A 15,394-nucleotide genomic window follows, 5' to 3' on the forward strand; every position below is an offset into this window, starting at 1 on the left:
TTTCTGTAATTTTTTTTACTTCTTACCCTCTATCTATCCTAGTCAATAAATTCTTATTTTTATTTGTCCACGTCAATAGACTGAATCTCCCTAATGATGCGTGCCATTCAAACTCGACGGAAAAGTTAAATAAGAGCTGAATCCATAACAAAATCAATGATCAAAGACTCAATATGGAAAAATAATTTATCAGAGATTTGATCCTTAAAACAGGTAAAGTTCAGGGGTTTAATTATGCTTTTTACCACAAGAAAGCTAAGGGCCTGTTTGGTTCAGCTGTTAGCTAATAGCTGTTGCGGTTGCTGTTAGCTGTTTGCAGTTGCAGTAAGCTGTTAGCTGTTGCTGTTAGCTGTTTATTATTAGCAGTTTAATTACTAGTGTTTGGTAAAATTATATTGAACTGTTGTTGTTCGGATTTAACATGTCTAAAATAGACATGTTTTAAATTAATCAACGATGAAATTATGAAAGGGGAAATATGAAAATACCCATAACATTGTTTTTGGCTGCCAATATCAGGGGTATAATTGCACAATTTTAGACGTTAAGGGTAAGATTGCTCCTAGCTACAAATGTAGGAGTATTTTTGCACCTTATCCTATTATAAAATAAAAAATGTGTTACACAAATTAATAAAAATAATCTATATAAAAAATAAAAAAAATTATTAAACGCAATAAAAATTTGTTCTCCCGATAATTATGTTATAGAAATATAACTAATGCTAAATAATAAACATATTTTGTGGAAATAAAAAGGATAATTTTGTCAATAACATATAACTACAAACAACTGTTTATGAAAAGCTCCAAATATGAGCTTTTCGTGAAACGCTCCAAAACGGTGCAGTTTCCAGAGAAAATGCTAAACGCTGCAGTTATATAAACCTAACCAAACGCTATATTTCCTGCGGTTTGGGGTGAAACGCTAAACGCTCATCCGAAAAGCTGAAACAAACACCCTCTAAATGAGCTATCCACCATCGGTAAATACACCTGCATCCACATTGTAGATGACTAGGAAAATGTTTCCTCCATTTTGATAGTACTGGACGAACTCGCTGATTTACATACTTCAAATGTTGAGAATGAGCCATACCCGACTGACATTGTTCCTGAATAATGTGATCCTATATAAATGTATAATATTTTAATGAATATATCACAAGTCCTTAAACTTAAACTTGGTCTAAACAGTTGATTGAGCCTTAAATATAAAAAGAGTGTCGTTAACTTTCTAAATTTATTTAAAGTAATTTATTAGCCATCATAATTTATTTAAAATGATTTATTAACCTTTTAAAGTCTTATAAATTTCAAATTATTTAAATCCAATCATATTTTACTATGTATATATTTAAAGAACTAATTATGTATTTTAATCAAATTTAACGAGACACTTTTTAATCTGGACACTTTTTAAATCTGGAGAGCCATTTAACTTTTTGATCAAGTTCGGGGCTCCTAATCTATTAAGCATATTTTAGTAAAAAAAAATTAAGTGACATATTTAGATTGGACTTGAATTCACATTGCGAAATCAATCTACAAAAATTACACTTTTATGGTTACTCAATTTTGGCATCCCAACACTCCAATTTTTCCATTCATTAAGTCTTTGATATTTTATTTGAATATATTAAATTATTATCTTTTATTTTTTATCACGTTAGCGAGTTTTTTTTTATCATTAAATCCTTAATGATAAAGAAAAGTCACTTTTAAACATAAAACTCGACGATAGAAAAATTCAGCTTTAAATATAAAATTCGATTAATAGAGTAATATGACTATAAAAAACCTGTAAATTTTTAATTTCAATCGGTTAAAAAAAATATAATTTTAAATACATGTGAAATTAATAACCTTTGTTTTAATTAAATTACTAGTCGAAAACCGTGCGATGCACGGGATATGGAACTTTTATATAATTTAGATAAATAAATCAATTGACATATTTACCTTTAAGTAATTTTTATATCATACTATGAAAAAAATTTATTTTATGTATATTTGAAATTAATATATATTTTTTTGAAGATATATATATATTTTTATTGATAATTCAAATTAAGTTAAATTAATTTGAAAATAATTGATTAAATTTTTTTATAGAATTTAATTAAAGGTGAATGATTTATTTATTTTTACAAAATTCAATCATCTGTACTTTTTAGTAATTTGAATATATTTTCAATTTTTTTTATAATTGGAATTGTGTGAAACAATAATAATAAAATAGGAGATTAGTTCAGAAATATACTAGAATATAATGAAAAATTAAAATTTGAATTAAACTACAATTAAAATTAAATATTAAATCTACGATATAAAAGAATTATAATCTATGTTAACATCGATATATTATGCTATAAACTATTACAATCAATACTTTTCTAATGTTGCACATGAAAAGGCTTTATCAATTCAATATGTTACATATAAAAAAATAATATTGATAAGAATTAGTCACAAATAGTAGAAAGGTTTGAGGGATTGCCCGAATAGTAGAAAGGTTTGGGAAGGGGTCCTTCCTCACCACATCCTTCCTTCCTTTATGGGGTTCTCTGATATTGACTGGTTCTCTGAAGGCGTTAATGGGAATTTGTTGGCCAGTATGGAGCACGGGGCTATTCTCTTCGCTATTATTTGTCACCAAATGTGGAAATGGAGGAATGAAGAGTTATTTGCTGAGAAGACTGTCTTTATTCCTGACCTCCGGTTTTACTTCTCGAAAAAACTCTCTGTTATTATAAAGAGTTTTGAAGGAGAGCCCCTGGTTCACCCCTCCCCGGTTAAAGAGGTCCAGTTAGTTGGTTGGAGGAACCCCAGAGAAGGGGTTGTCAAGTTGAATACGGATGGCTCCTGCCTTAGTAATGGCAGAATTGCTGCTGGTGGAGTTCTTCGGGATGCTGGTGGCGCCTGGCTGGCTGGGTTTACCCATAACTTAGGTACGTGCTCCTCCTTTACTGCGGAGCTCTGGGGGATCTTGTCTGGCATTAAACTTGCCATTCGCATGGGTGTTAAAAGACTTTCGGTGGAGTCTGACAATTTGGAGGCTATCAACAGGATTTCGGATAGACAGGCTGTTTGTCTTAAGAGTCAGAATCTCATTAAAGCTATCTTAAGGCTTCGTCCTGCCTTCGATTCTCTTACCTTCTCCCATATTTATAGGGAGCAAAACCGATGGCGGATCGCTTGGCAGCTGCTGGGCATGGGGGGATGTTAGGTGTTTCTACCCTTTCCGTTCCTCCTTCTTTTCTGTTACATTCTCTTCTTGAGGATAGGATTGGGGTCAGTCTTCCTAGACTGATCCCGTGTTAGGTTTTTGTTTGTTTTTTTTTTCTTCCCTTCTTACCAAAAAAAAAAGTCACAAATTCATCTTGATGATAATCATTTTGCTTGATGAAATTTCATGATCACCAAGTATTCGAACTCAATTATTCATTCTGCTACAATAACTCAATATATCCAATTGAATCAGGTTAAGGTGATGATTTCTCATATTTTCATCTCATAATATCTCATCAAGACATTCAATCAATTTGTTCTTCATTCTTTCACTGTATAGAATATCATTCATGCTCCCAAATATCACTTATTTGATTTCATTAATATTTTCTAATAATTATATATTTTTGAATTTCGTAAGTAAGAAAAACAAATAAAAGAATAGAAAACAAAAATGAAATGACAAAAAAGATAATTAGGAGAGAACTATCTTTCTCTTTTTTTTCCCGAAAATAAGAGAGAATGTCAAGATATAAGCATATAAAGAGGAGAGTGGAAATATTTTTTGCCCATTAATTAAAATTTTTATTTTTTCTTCCTTTTTTAAAGAAAATTATATTTTTTTCTTAAGGAAGAATTAATTCCATAAATTAATTTTAGTTAAATAGAATTAAATCGCAGTTGTAACTACTTAGTACAAAAAAAACATTTTATAATTAATATGTGAAATTAATTCCATTAATTAGAATCATTATACTCAACATTTGAGAATTTGAAGAGATTCAAATAATAATATTTTTTTAAGGTAAAAGCTAACGAGCGCCCCCGGGGCGCTAGATAAGAAAAATAATTATCATTAATTACTCCATTGAAAGAATAAATAAAAGGATGTCATTATTGATCATTAATCATTTTCTTTTTACTAATTAATCATTAATCATTTTTTTTACTAATTGATCATTAATTACTCCATTTTATTCCTACCATAACATCTCATTCTCTCTATTTTCTATTCCCACCATTTTATCTTCAGAAATTGAAAGAAAAAAATCTCAAAAGGAATGTGAAATTGTGGAAAATATTATGGAGGGAATGAGATTTTTTTCTTGACGGAAGATGAAATGGGATGATGAGAAACTCAAGTTTATTTATTCTTTTATAATTTATTATCTTTTTTCTAATGAATTAATAACCACTTTATTTATTCTTTCAATTAAAATTATAAATTTTTTAAGGGAAGATGAAATGGTGGGAATAGAAAATAGAGGGAATGAGATGTTATGATGGGAATAAAATGGAGTAATTAATGATCAATTAGTCAAAGAATGATTAATGATTAATTAGTAAAAAAAATGATTAGTGATCCATTAGTAAAAAAAATGATTAATGATCAATAATGATATCCTTTTATTTATTCTTTCAATGTAGCAATTAATGTCAATTATTTTTCTTATCTAGCGCCCCGGGGCGCCCATTAGCGGGCTCGTTTTTTTAATTAATATTTTCCAACAACTCTTGAAATACTAACAATTTTGTACAAACACAATATAATAGTTAAAAACTATATAAGCCAATGTTGCAAAAACAATTATCTCAATATCCCATAATTAATGTACATTTTTAGGATTTTGAGCATCAAAATTTATTTATTTTTACATTTATTTTGAATTCGTATCTAGCATAATCCAAATTCTTCAAGAATAAACATCTTATCAAGTGTATTAGACACTTACAATCTCTTTGTCTAGAGTACAAAATCTTTATTTTAGTAATTTTGAAAAAAAAATAAATAAATAAGAAAACATGGATAAGATAGCAGGAGGTATAGGACATGAGTAACGACAGAAATGGAATTTCATCTCTGAAATATGAAACTATAACAACCACTATTATTTAATAAAATAAAACAACAACACAATTGAGAATAAAAATAACTACAACATATGAAAAAATTGAATAATTACATTGAGAAACATAAATCTTGTAATTTTTGACACTTTTGTGTTTCCCGATTTTAGTTGTTTATGCATCTTCTATTTCTATGAGACTTCTTCAATTGGAGATATCAGTTTAAAAGAAAAAGACAAATAAAAAAGAAAATATGAATGAGATAGCGAGATGTATAGAACCTGGGTAACTGCAGAAATGGATCTGAAAGATGAAACTACAACAACTATTGTTTAATAAAAAATAAAACAACAACACAATTGAGAATAAAATAACTGCAACATATAAAAAAATCGAATAATTACCTTCAGAAATATAATATTGTCTATCATTACCAATAAATATAGTGGTGAAATACTATCTATCATGCTTTATATAGAAGTTTATTTATGACTTTTGGATTTTCTTTGCTTTGTGTTTTTTCATCTTACTGTAACTCTTACTTTCTTTTATTATTTTTAATTAATGGGGCTATTAATTATTTAATATATTATAAATATAAAAATGTTATTTTTAATTAATTAAATATTTTTAATTTTGATTTTTTTACTACGTTGACAACTCATCAAAAAGGTCTCTAAAACACTTTTCTTCATTTCTCTCTGCTTCCGTTATTATATGTAGTATAAATATTTTTAATTTTAATTTTTTACTACGTTGACAACTCATCAAAAAGCTCTTTAAAACACTTTTCTTCATTTCTTTCTGCTTCCGTTATTATATATAGTATAGATACGTTTACAACTAACTAATTTGTAAAAAGTGCCCCATGCTAAAAGATTAGAACATGAACCATTATCTTTCAAACATGTATACTTTACTATTAGACTATAATATATGGTTACATATTATTAGAATATTTAGATTTAATATATTATTATATTATTTTTGTTTAAAAAGTTTGATTAGTCACTTAAACATTTAAAGTGTCTTGATAGCCCCATGCAAAAAAATGACATGCAAAAAAATGTGTTGTACGCGCCTTGAAAATGTTAGGAACTAATGCAATTACGATAAACGAAACACAAACACGCAAGAATTGTTTACCCAGTTCGCCACTCAATTTGAATGACTACGTCTGGGGGCACTACCAAGCCAGGATATTTCACTATAATTTTCGAGATACAGATTACAAAGAAAGAGGCTATATTTATACTCCTCAAGAAACCCTAATTGCCCAAGAAACCCTAAAAAAAATTTGAGTTGGATCGCTGAAATTGGACCTATCACTTAAGTTGGGCCAATCTATTAGTCTCCCAAGCCCAGCAGAAAAACCCAAACAAATTGACATATAAGAAACACGGGCTGACACGTGAAGAAAAGGAAAGTGAGCTAATTAATTTTTGCTTCCAATATCTTGTGTTACTTTTGCAAAAGTTTCAACGTTTCTTGTTGCAGTTGTAATAACTCTTACTCTCGATATACAAGACTAATAAAACACAATCAAAAGCGAACAATGTTGTTATATAATTTACAAAGTTAGAACTTTGGTGAAAAAAATAATACTTAACCATCTTTTTTTTCCACATGTCAATCCAAGTCCAACGTTTCACTTACGCGTCAACTAGTTTGACCTTTCAATGCGCGTACAATATACATTCCGCATGTGGTTTATTTTTTTGCAATAAAAAATTAATTACTTACATTTTAAACAAATTGAAGGGGATACTGAGATACTTTGAAAGTTGAAGGGTTTTTGAACATAAAAAAGCAACGTCAATTTTGAGGGATATGAATGTAATTTATTATTATTTTTTGCAGTACATCCTCAACTTCTTAAGTTGTTCAAAAACTGCAACCACCTCTTAAACTTTAAAACACTACAACTAATCCCCTTAATTTATTTATTTGGAACGAATAACCCTTAACAGAGTGTTTGTTAGAATGAATATAGGAGGTGTGATAGGGATAAAAAAACACGAGATAAGTTATCTCATGTTTGTTTGGGAGATAGAAAAGTGAAACAGATGAGGGATAAACCTCTTACCCCTCAAATCCTATACCCAAGAGGAGGGTGGTATAAGGAGGTGAGATAAGTTCCTACGATTTTAATAGGATGTAAAAATCCATCTTATCTCTCAAATTAATGTTATGTAGTTTAAATAAGGTTAAAATAGTAAAATGTACTATTTTATCCCTATCCCTATTCCACATGCCAAACATTGAATAATAATTCTCGACTATCATATTTATCCTTATCCCAACCATTTATCCTTATCCATATCCCAACTTTTATCCTTATCCCAATAGAATATCAAACGTCCCGTAAATGTCATGTGTCAACAGGTGATTGAAACTTCAAAATATTACAACTAACCTCTTACTATCATGCTGCCACATGGAATTTGAGAGGTTATTTGCTTAAAATAAACAAGTTGAGAGAGTTAGTAAACATTTTGAAGTTTAAAAATCAGTTTTAGGCTCGTTTGGTTTACTGCTATTTGTTGTAGCAGTTGGAAAATAGTGCTTTCTAGAAAAGGTGAGATTCTCTATTTTGTTAAAAGTTATTTTCATATGTGTAAAAAATAGGTAACCAAATATCCAATCTTGATCACAAGCACCTAATAATTATGTAGAATTTGATCATTTACCGTTAGATCTAAGCTTATTAGAATACTAAGGTGGAGATTCAAAGCATCCTGAGACTTAGATTTAATAAATTTATATTTAACGGAAATTCACTTACTTATTAAGTTGTATGTGAAAATTCCTTACCAAACCTTCAGTTTTTAGATAACTTGGTGGAGGGACTTGGATATTTTGCTTTTTTTTCTCTCTCTCTCTAGAAAATGAAGTCCAAGAACAGGAGTGAGAAGAGAAGTAATGGCACAATGTTACACGTAATCAACTCAAAGTCCACCACACATGACCAATCCCCCCAAAAAATCTTCTTGTCCTATCAAAAGAAACCTCCTTTTCTTTCTTCCAACTCAAACCCACAAAACCCACAGATTCTAAACTGATTTTTTTTTTCTGTTTTTCTTGTTTGCTCGCCTACCCTTTAGCCCCTAATTGCAAGAGGAAAAGGGGAAAAAAATGGCAATTGCATCTCAAGCAATGATATCAGCAAACACATGTACATTCAGTACTTCTCCTAGGGTTTTCAACAAATTCCAAACCTTGAATAGGCGAAATTTCAAGCTTTTTACTGTCAGAGCTTCTTCTACAAATGATGATAATTGTAATGATGAAGAATGTGCTCCTGATAAGGAGGTCAGTTTCATCTTTTTTCCTCCGTACTTTCTCCCCATTCTCTAGTTTTAATTTGGTTTCTGTTAGATTATTCTCTTAATTTCACCCAAATCTAACCAGGTCCAGAAGTTGAATTTCACACTGTTCTTTGATGTAAAATCTTTGTGCTCGTTTTAATTTGTGTTTTGGCTTGGATTCTACAATACATTTTGTATGTAAATTATGTTTTTGGGATGAGATAAACATATGCCCCTATTGTGGAGGAGCAATGCAATCTCTAATGTATGAAAAGGTTACAATACTATGTTGCACGAAAATGGAAATGGAAACGGATATGGGGAAAGGTAATTTCTAAAAAACATAGGACACGGAAACATGGGAAACTTCTAAATATTAAAAATATAGGGGTATATTTATAAATGTTAAAAGTACAATAATATATTTAAGAATAACAAGAACCAAGAACAAGATGAAGATGAAGAATGAGTCGAGATTTAAGAGTCAAGGATTATAGGAGAAAGAAATATAGGTAAGTTCTTTAAATTGAAGGATACAAAGAAGGAAATAGGAAGTTTTAATTTTCCTAATCTTAGACTAATTAGACTAAATAGGAATTGCAAAATAGAAAGTTTGAAATTCCAGAATTTTAATCGAAATAGGTAGAGGAAAATGTGTTTATCAGTTTCCGAGAGTTTTCATTTCCTACATCTACGGTGAAACGCTTGCCATGTAGAGTTTCCGTGCATCATAGGTACAATATTATCTTTACATTGCAAATCTGTGCTCAATGTAGTTTTTTTTTTTTGTTAAAGTAAAATTTAGGGGTAAATTACTATGACGGCGACTTAACTTTGTCTTACTAATATTATGGCCCATTATGAAAAGAGGCCGTTGACATCAAAATGTAATATTTCAAGAATTAAAGTTGTTTAGAATCACATTATGAAATTACAAATCCCCAATTTCGGAGCTTTCTGTCTAAACATTCACTTCCAGTCTCCTAATCAAACAAAATGTAAATGATCTCAAAACCAAAAAGTTCAAGAATTAAAGTTGCTTGGAATATCATTTCCATCAGTTCTGTAATGAAGAGTTATATGCTTTTAGAGTGTTCAAGGGTTGAATGACTTTTATGTTAGTAAAATGGCAAAGTTGACTGATCTTTATGTCGGGTTTTGAAGTTGACTGTCCATAACGTTAGTAAGGGTATAATTGAGTTGTCATGGCTGTAATTTACCCAATAATGTTAGGCGTAAAATTACACCTTATATGCCTTACGTTTTTGTAGTTAGTTTTCAATTTAGTAACTGACTAAGGGCCCGTTTGTTTCACCTGTTTGCTGTTTGTTGTTTACTGTTAGTTGATTTTTCTGTAAAAAGTAGTTGTTTCGAATTTTTAACAAACGCTTTTTGTCACCTGTTTAGACTTTAAAGGCAAAAAGCAGTTCTGAAAATTGAAAACAAACTGACACTAACTAATGCAATTTCTTTAAAAAAACTTACTAATGCAACTGGTTTTATGAAGCAAGAATGTTCCTACTTGAGATGTTAATGATATGCAATGTGTTTGCTGTATTTCAAAGAGTAGGTTGGGACCGTGAGTATGGAATGGTTGGCCGGGGAAAAAACCAGAGTTGCTGGGACATTTCCGCCAAGAACTCGCGGTTGGACCGGCTACGTTGAGAAGGATACTGCAGGCCAGAATAATATCTATTCTGTTGAGGTTAGTAGTTTTTTTTTGTCTTTCAAGTTCACTTTGTTTATCTATTTCTCTTGTGGTTCATTCTGCTTTCTAATATAGTTGCTTTAGCGTCTGTTCGGTTTAGCTGTCGTTGTTTATCGTTTGTTGTTGCGGTTAGAAGATAAACCCGTCCCTGTGCTTTTAGTAGACTAACACTGATCCTAATAAAAAGATTAGTTGTCAGAATCTTACTTGAGGTGAATTTACCGACTCATAAAGCTTTCGTATGAGGGCACTACTGGGGCCCATACCTATATAGGGCCTGTTCGGTTTAACTACCGTCGTTTATTGTTTAATGTTGTTGTTAGCTCTTTGGTGGTAGCTGATCCCCAAAAAAAAAAAAGCTATAGACAATTGTTTCTCAATCCTAATTAAACACTATATACTGTTTTTGTCGTGTGACTAAGAGGTCACGGGTTCGAGTCTTAGGAGCAGCCTCTTGCCAAAAAATTAGCAGGGGAAGGCTTGCCCCCCAGTACACCCTTGTGGTGAGACCCCTCCTTGGACCCTTGCTTAAGCGGGGACGTGTAGTGTGCCGGGCTGCCCTTTTATATACTGTTTGGAGTAAAAAAAAAACAAAAAGGAGAATCAAACGGGCACATAATCTATTGATGTCACATGAATGGTTTATATTGCTAGTATATTATTGGAGTAAATTCCCGATCTATAAAAAAAGTGATGCATATCACTTCATGAAAGTTAATTGTGTTAATAAATAAAGGTGTGCAAGTGGCATCAATTGCTTGGTCGGGAGTATTGGTTTGCAAGTATAGTAGAATTTCTCCGCTCAAAGTGGAGATAAGGTGTCAAATTTCCCCGAAAAGCTTAACTTAGCCATCAACTCGTTAATTTATAGTCGGTTTCACCCCACATTTATAAAAATATGATGGATTAGGTGCCAATTAGATCTCTCAAGTGAAAACACAGGGCCAGTTTGACATTTGAAGAGGAAAAATCTGAATCTGCCTGTAACTCCCAGCTGCTCGGCATGCTGTTGTAAGGGGGAAAGTATAATGGGGGGAAAGAGGGAAAGTCGTTGTAATCTCAAGCTTGTAATATGTAATGGGGAAAGAGTGGGGGAGAGTGTTTAGGCAACCAGGGGCAGTGGTGAGCTGAGACATTGTAACGTCCTCTGACCCTGGACCTCGACTTGGTGTAAGAAACACTATAGGGGGAGTGACTGATCTCCCCGGAACTTGTCACTAGGATCGGCCTAGTTCTTCCCATCTTTACTAGTGCCCCGTGGTGAATGAGACACTCTCCCCATTACAAGCTTGAGATTACAACGACTTTCCCCATTATACTCTCCCCCTTACACTGGTGGGGGCGATAAGCTCTGCTCTGCTAGCACTTTGAACTAGCTAGGTGTGCTGGCCATCAACATTTCTGAAATTGCCACTTCTTTTTATCTGATTTTGTTCCCGTTGAGTTTCTTTTCGTCCGTGCGTGTTTCTTAAACTTCATTAGTGTCTTTTGGTACCTAAACTCAAACTCTCTTGTGTCTCTAAGACAATGGTTTGACCCGAAACAAATTATCGGCTTCAAATACTTCTAACTATTTTAGAATTGTCCAGTCATTCTCAATTGTTACAATTTCCTTTACAAGCATCTCATGAAATTGTTGATTGATATCTTCAGCTTTAAAGAGTTCATTTCCATTAATGTGATTGCAAAATCTTCAATAAAATGATACAGCAAATAGCAAAAATTCTTCACATTCTTCTCACTTTAGCATAGATCATCTCTTGCTCGTGTCACGATTCATCTAACGAGTTACAATTTCAGCCTGCAGTATACATATCCGAAAGCGCAGTAAGTTCAGGAACTGCTGGTTCTTCTTCTGATGGAGCTGAAAACACTGCAGGAGTTGCAGCATTTCTCGCCTTAATCGCTGTCGCTGCAGCCTCATCGATACTCATCCAAGTCGGTAAAAGTCCAGTGAATGTTCAAACAAGTGAATTATACTCTGGACCGTCTCTCAGCTACTATATCAACAAGTTCAAACCACCAGAAATAGTCGAAGCTGCGGTTCCAATCGCTACCGAATCCGCACCATCGGTGGAAGTAGAAGTACCATCAGAAAACTCCGCACCGGAAGCTCCTCAGGTAGAGGTTCAATCTCAAATTGAGGCAGAATCTTCTTCTACTTCAAGTGAAAACACTGTTTCTTAGGCTAAAAATGTTTTTTCTTTGATACCATTTGATGTATACTGAGGTTATATAAGGGTTTTGGTTGAGCTGGAAAATGTTGTATGCTAAATTTATTTTCATATATGTGCTATATTTACTATTAAAACTTGGAGTTTGATATCTCTTTCTTTGAGCTAGTCATTTATACTAGGGATAAGTTACAATTTAGCGTAAACGTTAAATTATTTTTCAAATTTTCGCCCTTAGAATTAAGGTGGCACGGGAAAGGAACGATGGCCGAGTTAGGATACTAAATATGGGGTGCGTATTACGTATCTATGGATCCTTTTTTTTAAGCGGAGGGCCATCTGAAACCACTTTTTTCAGAGTGGACGTACATGTTTTTGTACCGTTTACAATGGTCTTGGCCTCTATTTATAGGCCTAGCACCGATTTAAGAATGATCTAGGTACTTTACAAATGAATGGCTAGCGTGCTGCCCAAGCGCTCGTGGCAGTCTCTAGAAGTTTCTGGGGCATTTTGGGATACTCTAGCAGGCGTTAGGCTTGCCAGGTGCGAACTTGAGGTTCTTCGCCTTATTTTCTCGCAACTCTCTGCAAGTTCCAGAAGTCCCTGGCGTGTTCTGGCATAATCCTCACCCATCTCGAGGTTTTATGGGTCTGGCCTCCCGTTTGTGTAGACCGCGGGCCCGTTGCTGCTGTGCAGGCCAATTCGCACGGCCCATGGACTTTGTCCACGCCAATTCTTCCATTCAAGATAATTTTCCCCGCATTTTCCATATATCATAGACTTTCAATATAGTTTATATAATTCCACCATAAAATATGGAGCCGTTTGGAAATATCTAGACATACCTTGGCATAAGTAGTGTCCAATGTAACATACGATGTGGAGACATACGTGAGGACTTCCTTTGTATGCCAACTAGGGATGTAAATGGGGCGGGGATTCCTCGTCTTCGTTGGTCATCGGGACGGGTAATCGCCGATAAAAATCCCAATGAGACGGAGATGGAGTTAATTTTGTCCCCCGTGGTGGGGATAAAGCGGGATGGGGAAAGATATCCCCACCCCGTTAATCCCCAACGCAGATCTCCGATTATTCCCCGTGATAATTGAATTTATAATTTTTATTATGTTTATAATTTTACTATTTTAATTTATAAGCCTTATAAACTAAATGGACTTATAATTTGTAAGTGCATCGTAATTGATTTATAATTTATAGTTACTTAATTGATTTTTTTAAATGATTTAAGTACATTTTAATTAAGTGATTGATATTATTAACTATTACTTCTTAAAAGTTTTAGATTTACTGATTTTTTAAACATAAACGATGATTCCTCGTGAGGAACTGAGAATGGGGACAAAGTTTTTGACATCTCTAAACTGGGACTGGGGATCCCTGTGGGAACGAGGATGGAGACAAATATATCTCCGTCTAACTTGTGGGGATGAGGATGGAGAATCCCCGACTAGTCGGGAAATGAGGATGGGAAATGCATCCCATGCTTCGCCCCGTTTACATCCAACAAGACAAAGTCGAGCAAGAACACTCGACTGGATTGCTTAAGGCTTTGCCAACTGTCGAAAAACCTTGGAAGAGTGTTTCTACGGATTTCATTGTCACACTACCAAAATCCGAAGGATGTGGAGCATTAAAATAGTTGATGACCAATTCAGCAAATATGATACTTCTATTCCCACGGTAGACTACAAAGTAGACGAAGTATTCTTCAAACAATGGTGAACCTTTAGGGACTGCTAAGAAATATCGTGAGTGATCAGGAGCTATGGTGCAATGGATCCACTTGAGCGACCTCTCTCCCTCCACCCCACTAAAGGAATAATAATAGTTCTCTTGGCCGGACTAAAGAATAATAGGAGTATATACTCCTTCTGTTTCATAATAGATGTCTTTTTAGAGAATTTTGTTTGTTACATAATACATATAATTTTAGTTACAATTTCAGTCACAATATTTCTCATAATTATATCATGTTGTATCATTCGAGTTATATAAATCATATTATCGTATTCAGAAACTATCATCCCATAAAGACTCGTCGTAAGAAAGTTCACAATTGTTTTATTATTCATAAAATAGTACAATTTCAGTCACAATATTTGTCATATGATACAAATAAAAGTCTCACCAATAGAAATTGACACATTAGATGTGATAACATCCGAAATGATATCCAATGAGTAGCATTGTAATAATACAAGCAATAAAGGAGTCGTCAACACTATAACCAGCCACGTGTAACAATGTAGAGATACGCCGGGCGGATATACCGGGTTCCTCAAAGGATGATACTGTAGGTGGATACACCAAGATCCACAGTATCTGGGCACCTCCTATAAGAGATCCATGATCCGCCATCGTATCTTATATCAGTTACTATAAAGCCTAATGATGTAATTGAATAAACATCTTCTATAAATGAAGACGATTACATAGCTATTGAAAGACATTAAATGAACATTAAAGATACAACTGTTTCAACTCCTTCTCTCTTAATGACAAAAGGGTAGCCAAAGGTAAACTTACTAGCTCTAAAGCATTCTTGAGATTATTCTTATTATTCTCGAATATTATACTGACTTTGACATCAAAGTGTCCCTGTTGATCTCAACGACACCCTACATGGAAGATATTCCGGCCAAAGAGGTTTCTACATTTATCAAGATGCTTTGCACATGCTCTTTTCGAGTAAATTACACCAATGGTACCTGAACTTTATCCTAATTCACACTTTGGTACCTAAATTACATTTTGTCTCAAAAATATACCCGAAGTAATGATGATCGAACAATTAAGTATATTTTACCGGTTAATGGCCGGTCAATGCGATTTTGACGAGTAAATTACAATGATGGTACCTGAACTTTACCTGAATTCATATTTTGGTACCTAGATTTTATTTTGTCCAAAAAATACAGTTCAAGTAAAGATGACTCGATATTTTAGTATATTTGACCGATCAGTGATTGATCAACCCAAGTTTGACCATTTTAAATTAAAAATTGAGACCAATCATACACTTAATTAACATAAAATTATAATACTGTCATTTAGCTCATAAATGACAATATTATAATTTTATGTTAATTGAGTGTATGGTGAGT

General features: G+C 33.0%; 1 protein-coding gene across 1 annotated transcript; it reads left to right on the plus strand.

Moving 5' to 3' along the window:
- Nucleotides 1-8,060: 8,060 nt before the first annotated feature.
- On the plus strand, nucleotides 8,061-12,419 carry LOC136224474 (protein MAINTENANCE OF PSII UNDER HIGH LIGHT 1). The gene is made up of 3 exons (XM_066012821.1): nucleotides 8,061-8,390; nucleotides 9,957-10,091; nucleotides 11,895-12,419. Exons 1-3 carry the CDS (start codon nucleotides 8,214-8,216, stop codon nucleotides 12,279-12,281), a joined length of 699 nt encoding a protein of 232 aa, XP_065868893.1. The 5' UTR covers nucleotides 8,061-8,213; the 3' UTR covers nucleotides 12,282-12,419.
- Nucleotides 12,420-15,394: the final 2,975 nt, after the last annotated feature.

Source organism: Euphorbia lathyris, chromosome 3, assembly GCF_963576675.1.
Source record: "Euphorbia lathyris chromosome 3, ddEupLath1.1, whole genome shotgun sequence".
NCBI classification, from domain to species: Eukaryota; Viridiplantae; Streptophyta; class Magnoliopsida; order Malpighiales; family Euphorbiaceae; genus Euphorbia; species Euphorbia lathyris.

Excerpts from the sequence above, each read along its gene's own strand:
- LOC136224474 (XM_066012821.1), top strand. The coding sequence starts at position 8,214 with ATGGCAATTGCATCTCAAGCAATGATATCAGCAAACACATGTACATTC. Across the intron at positions 8,391-9,956 it reads AATGTGCTCCTGATAAGGAG|GTTGGGACCGTGAGTATGGA; the intron begins GTCAGTTTCATC and ends TTCAAAGAGTAG. Across the intron at positions 10,092-11,894 it reads ATAATATCTATTCTGTTGAG|CCTGCAGTATACATATCCGA; the intron begins GTTAGTAGTTTT and ends TTACAATTTCAG.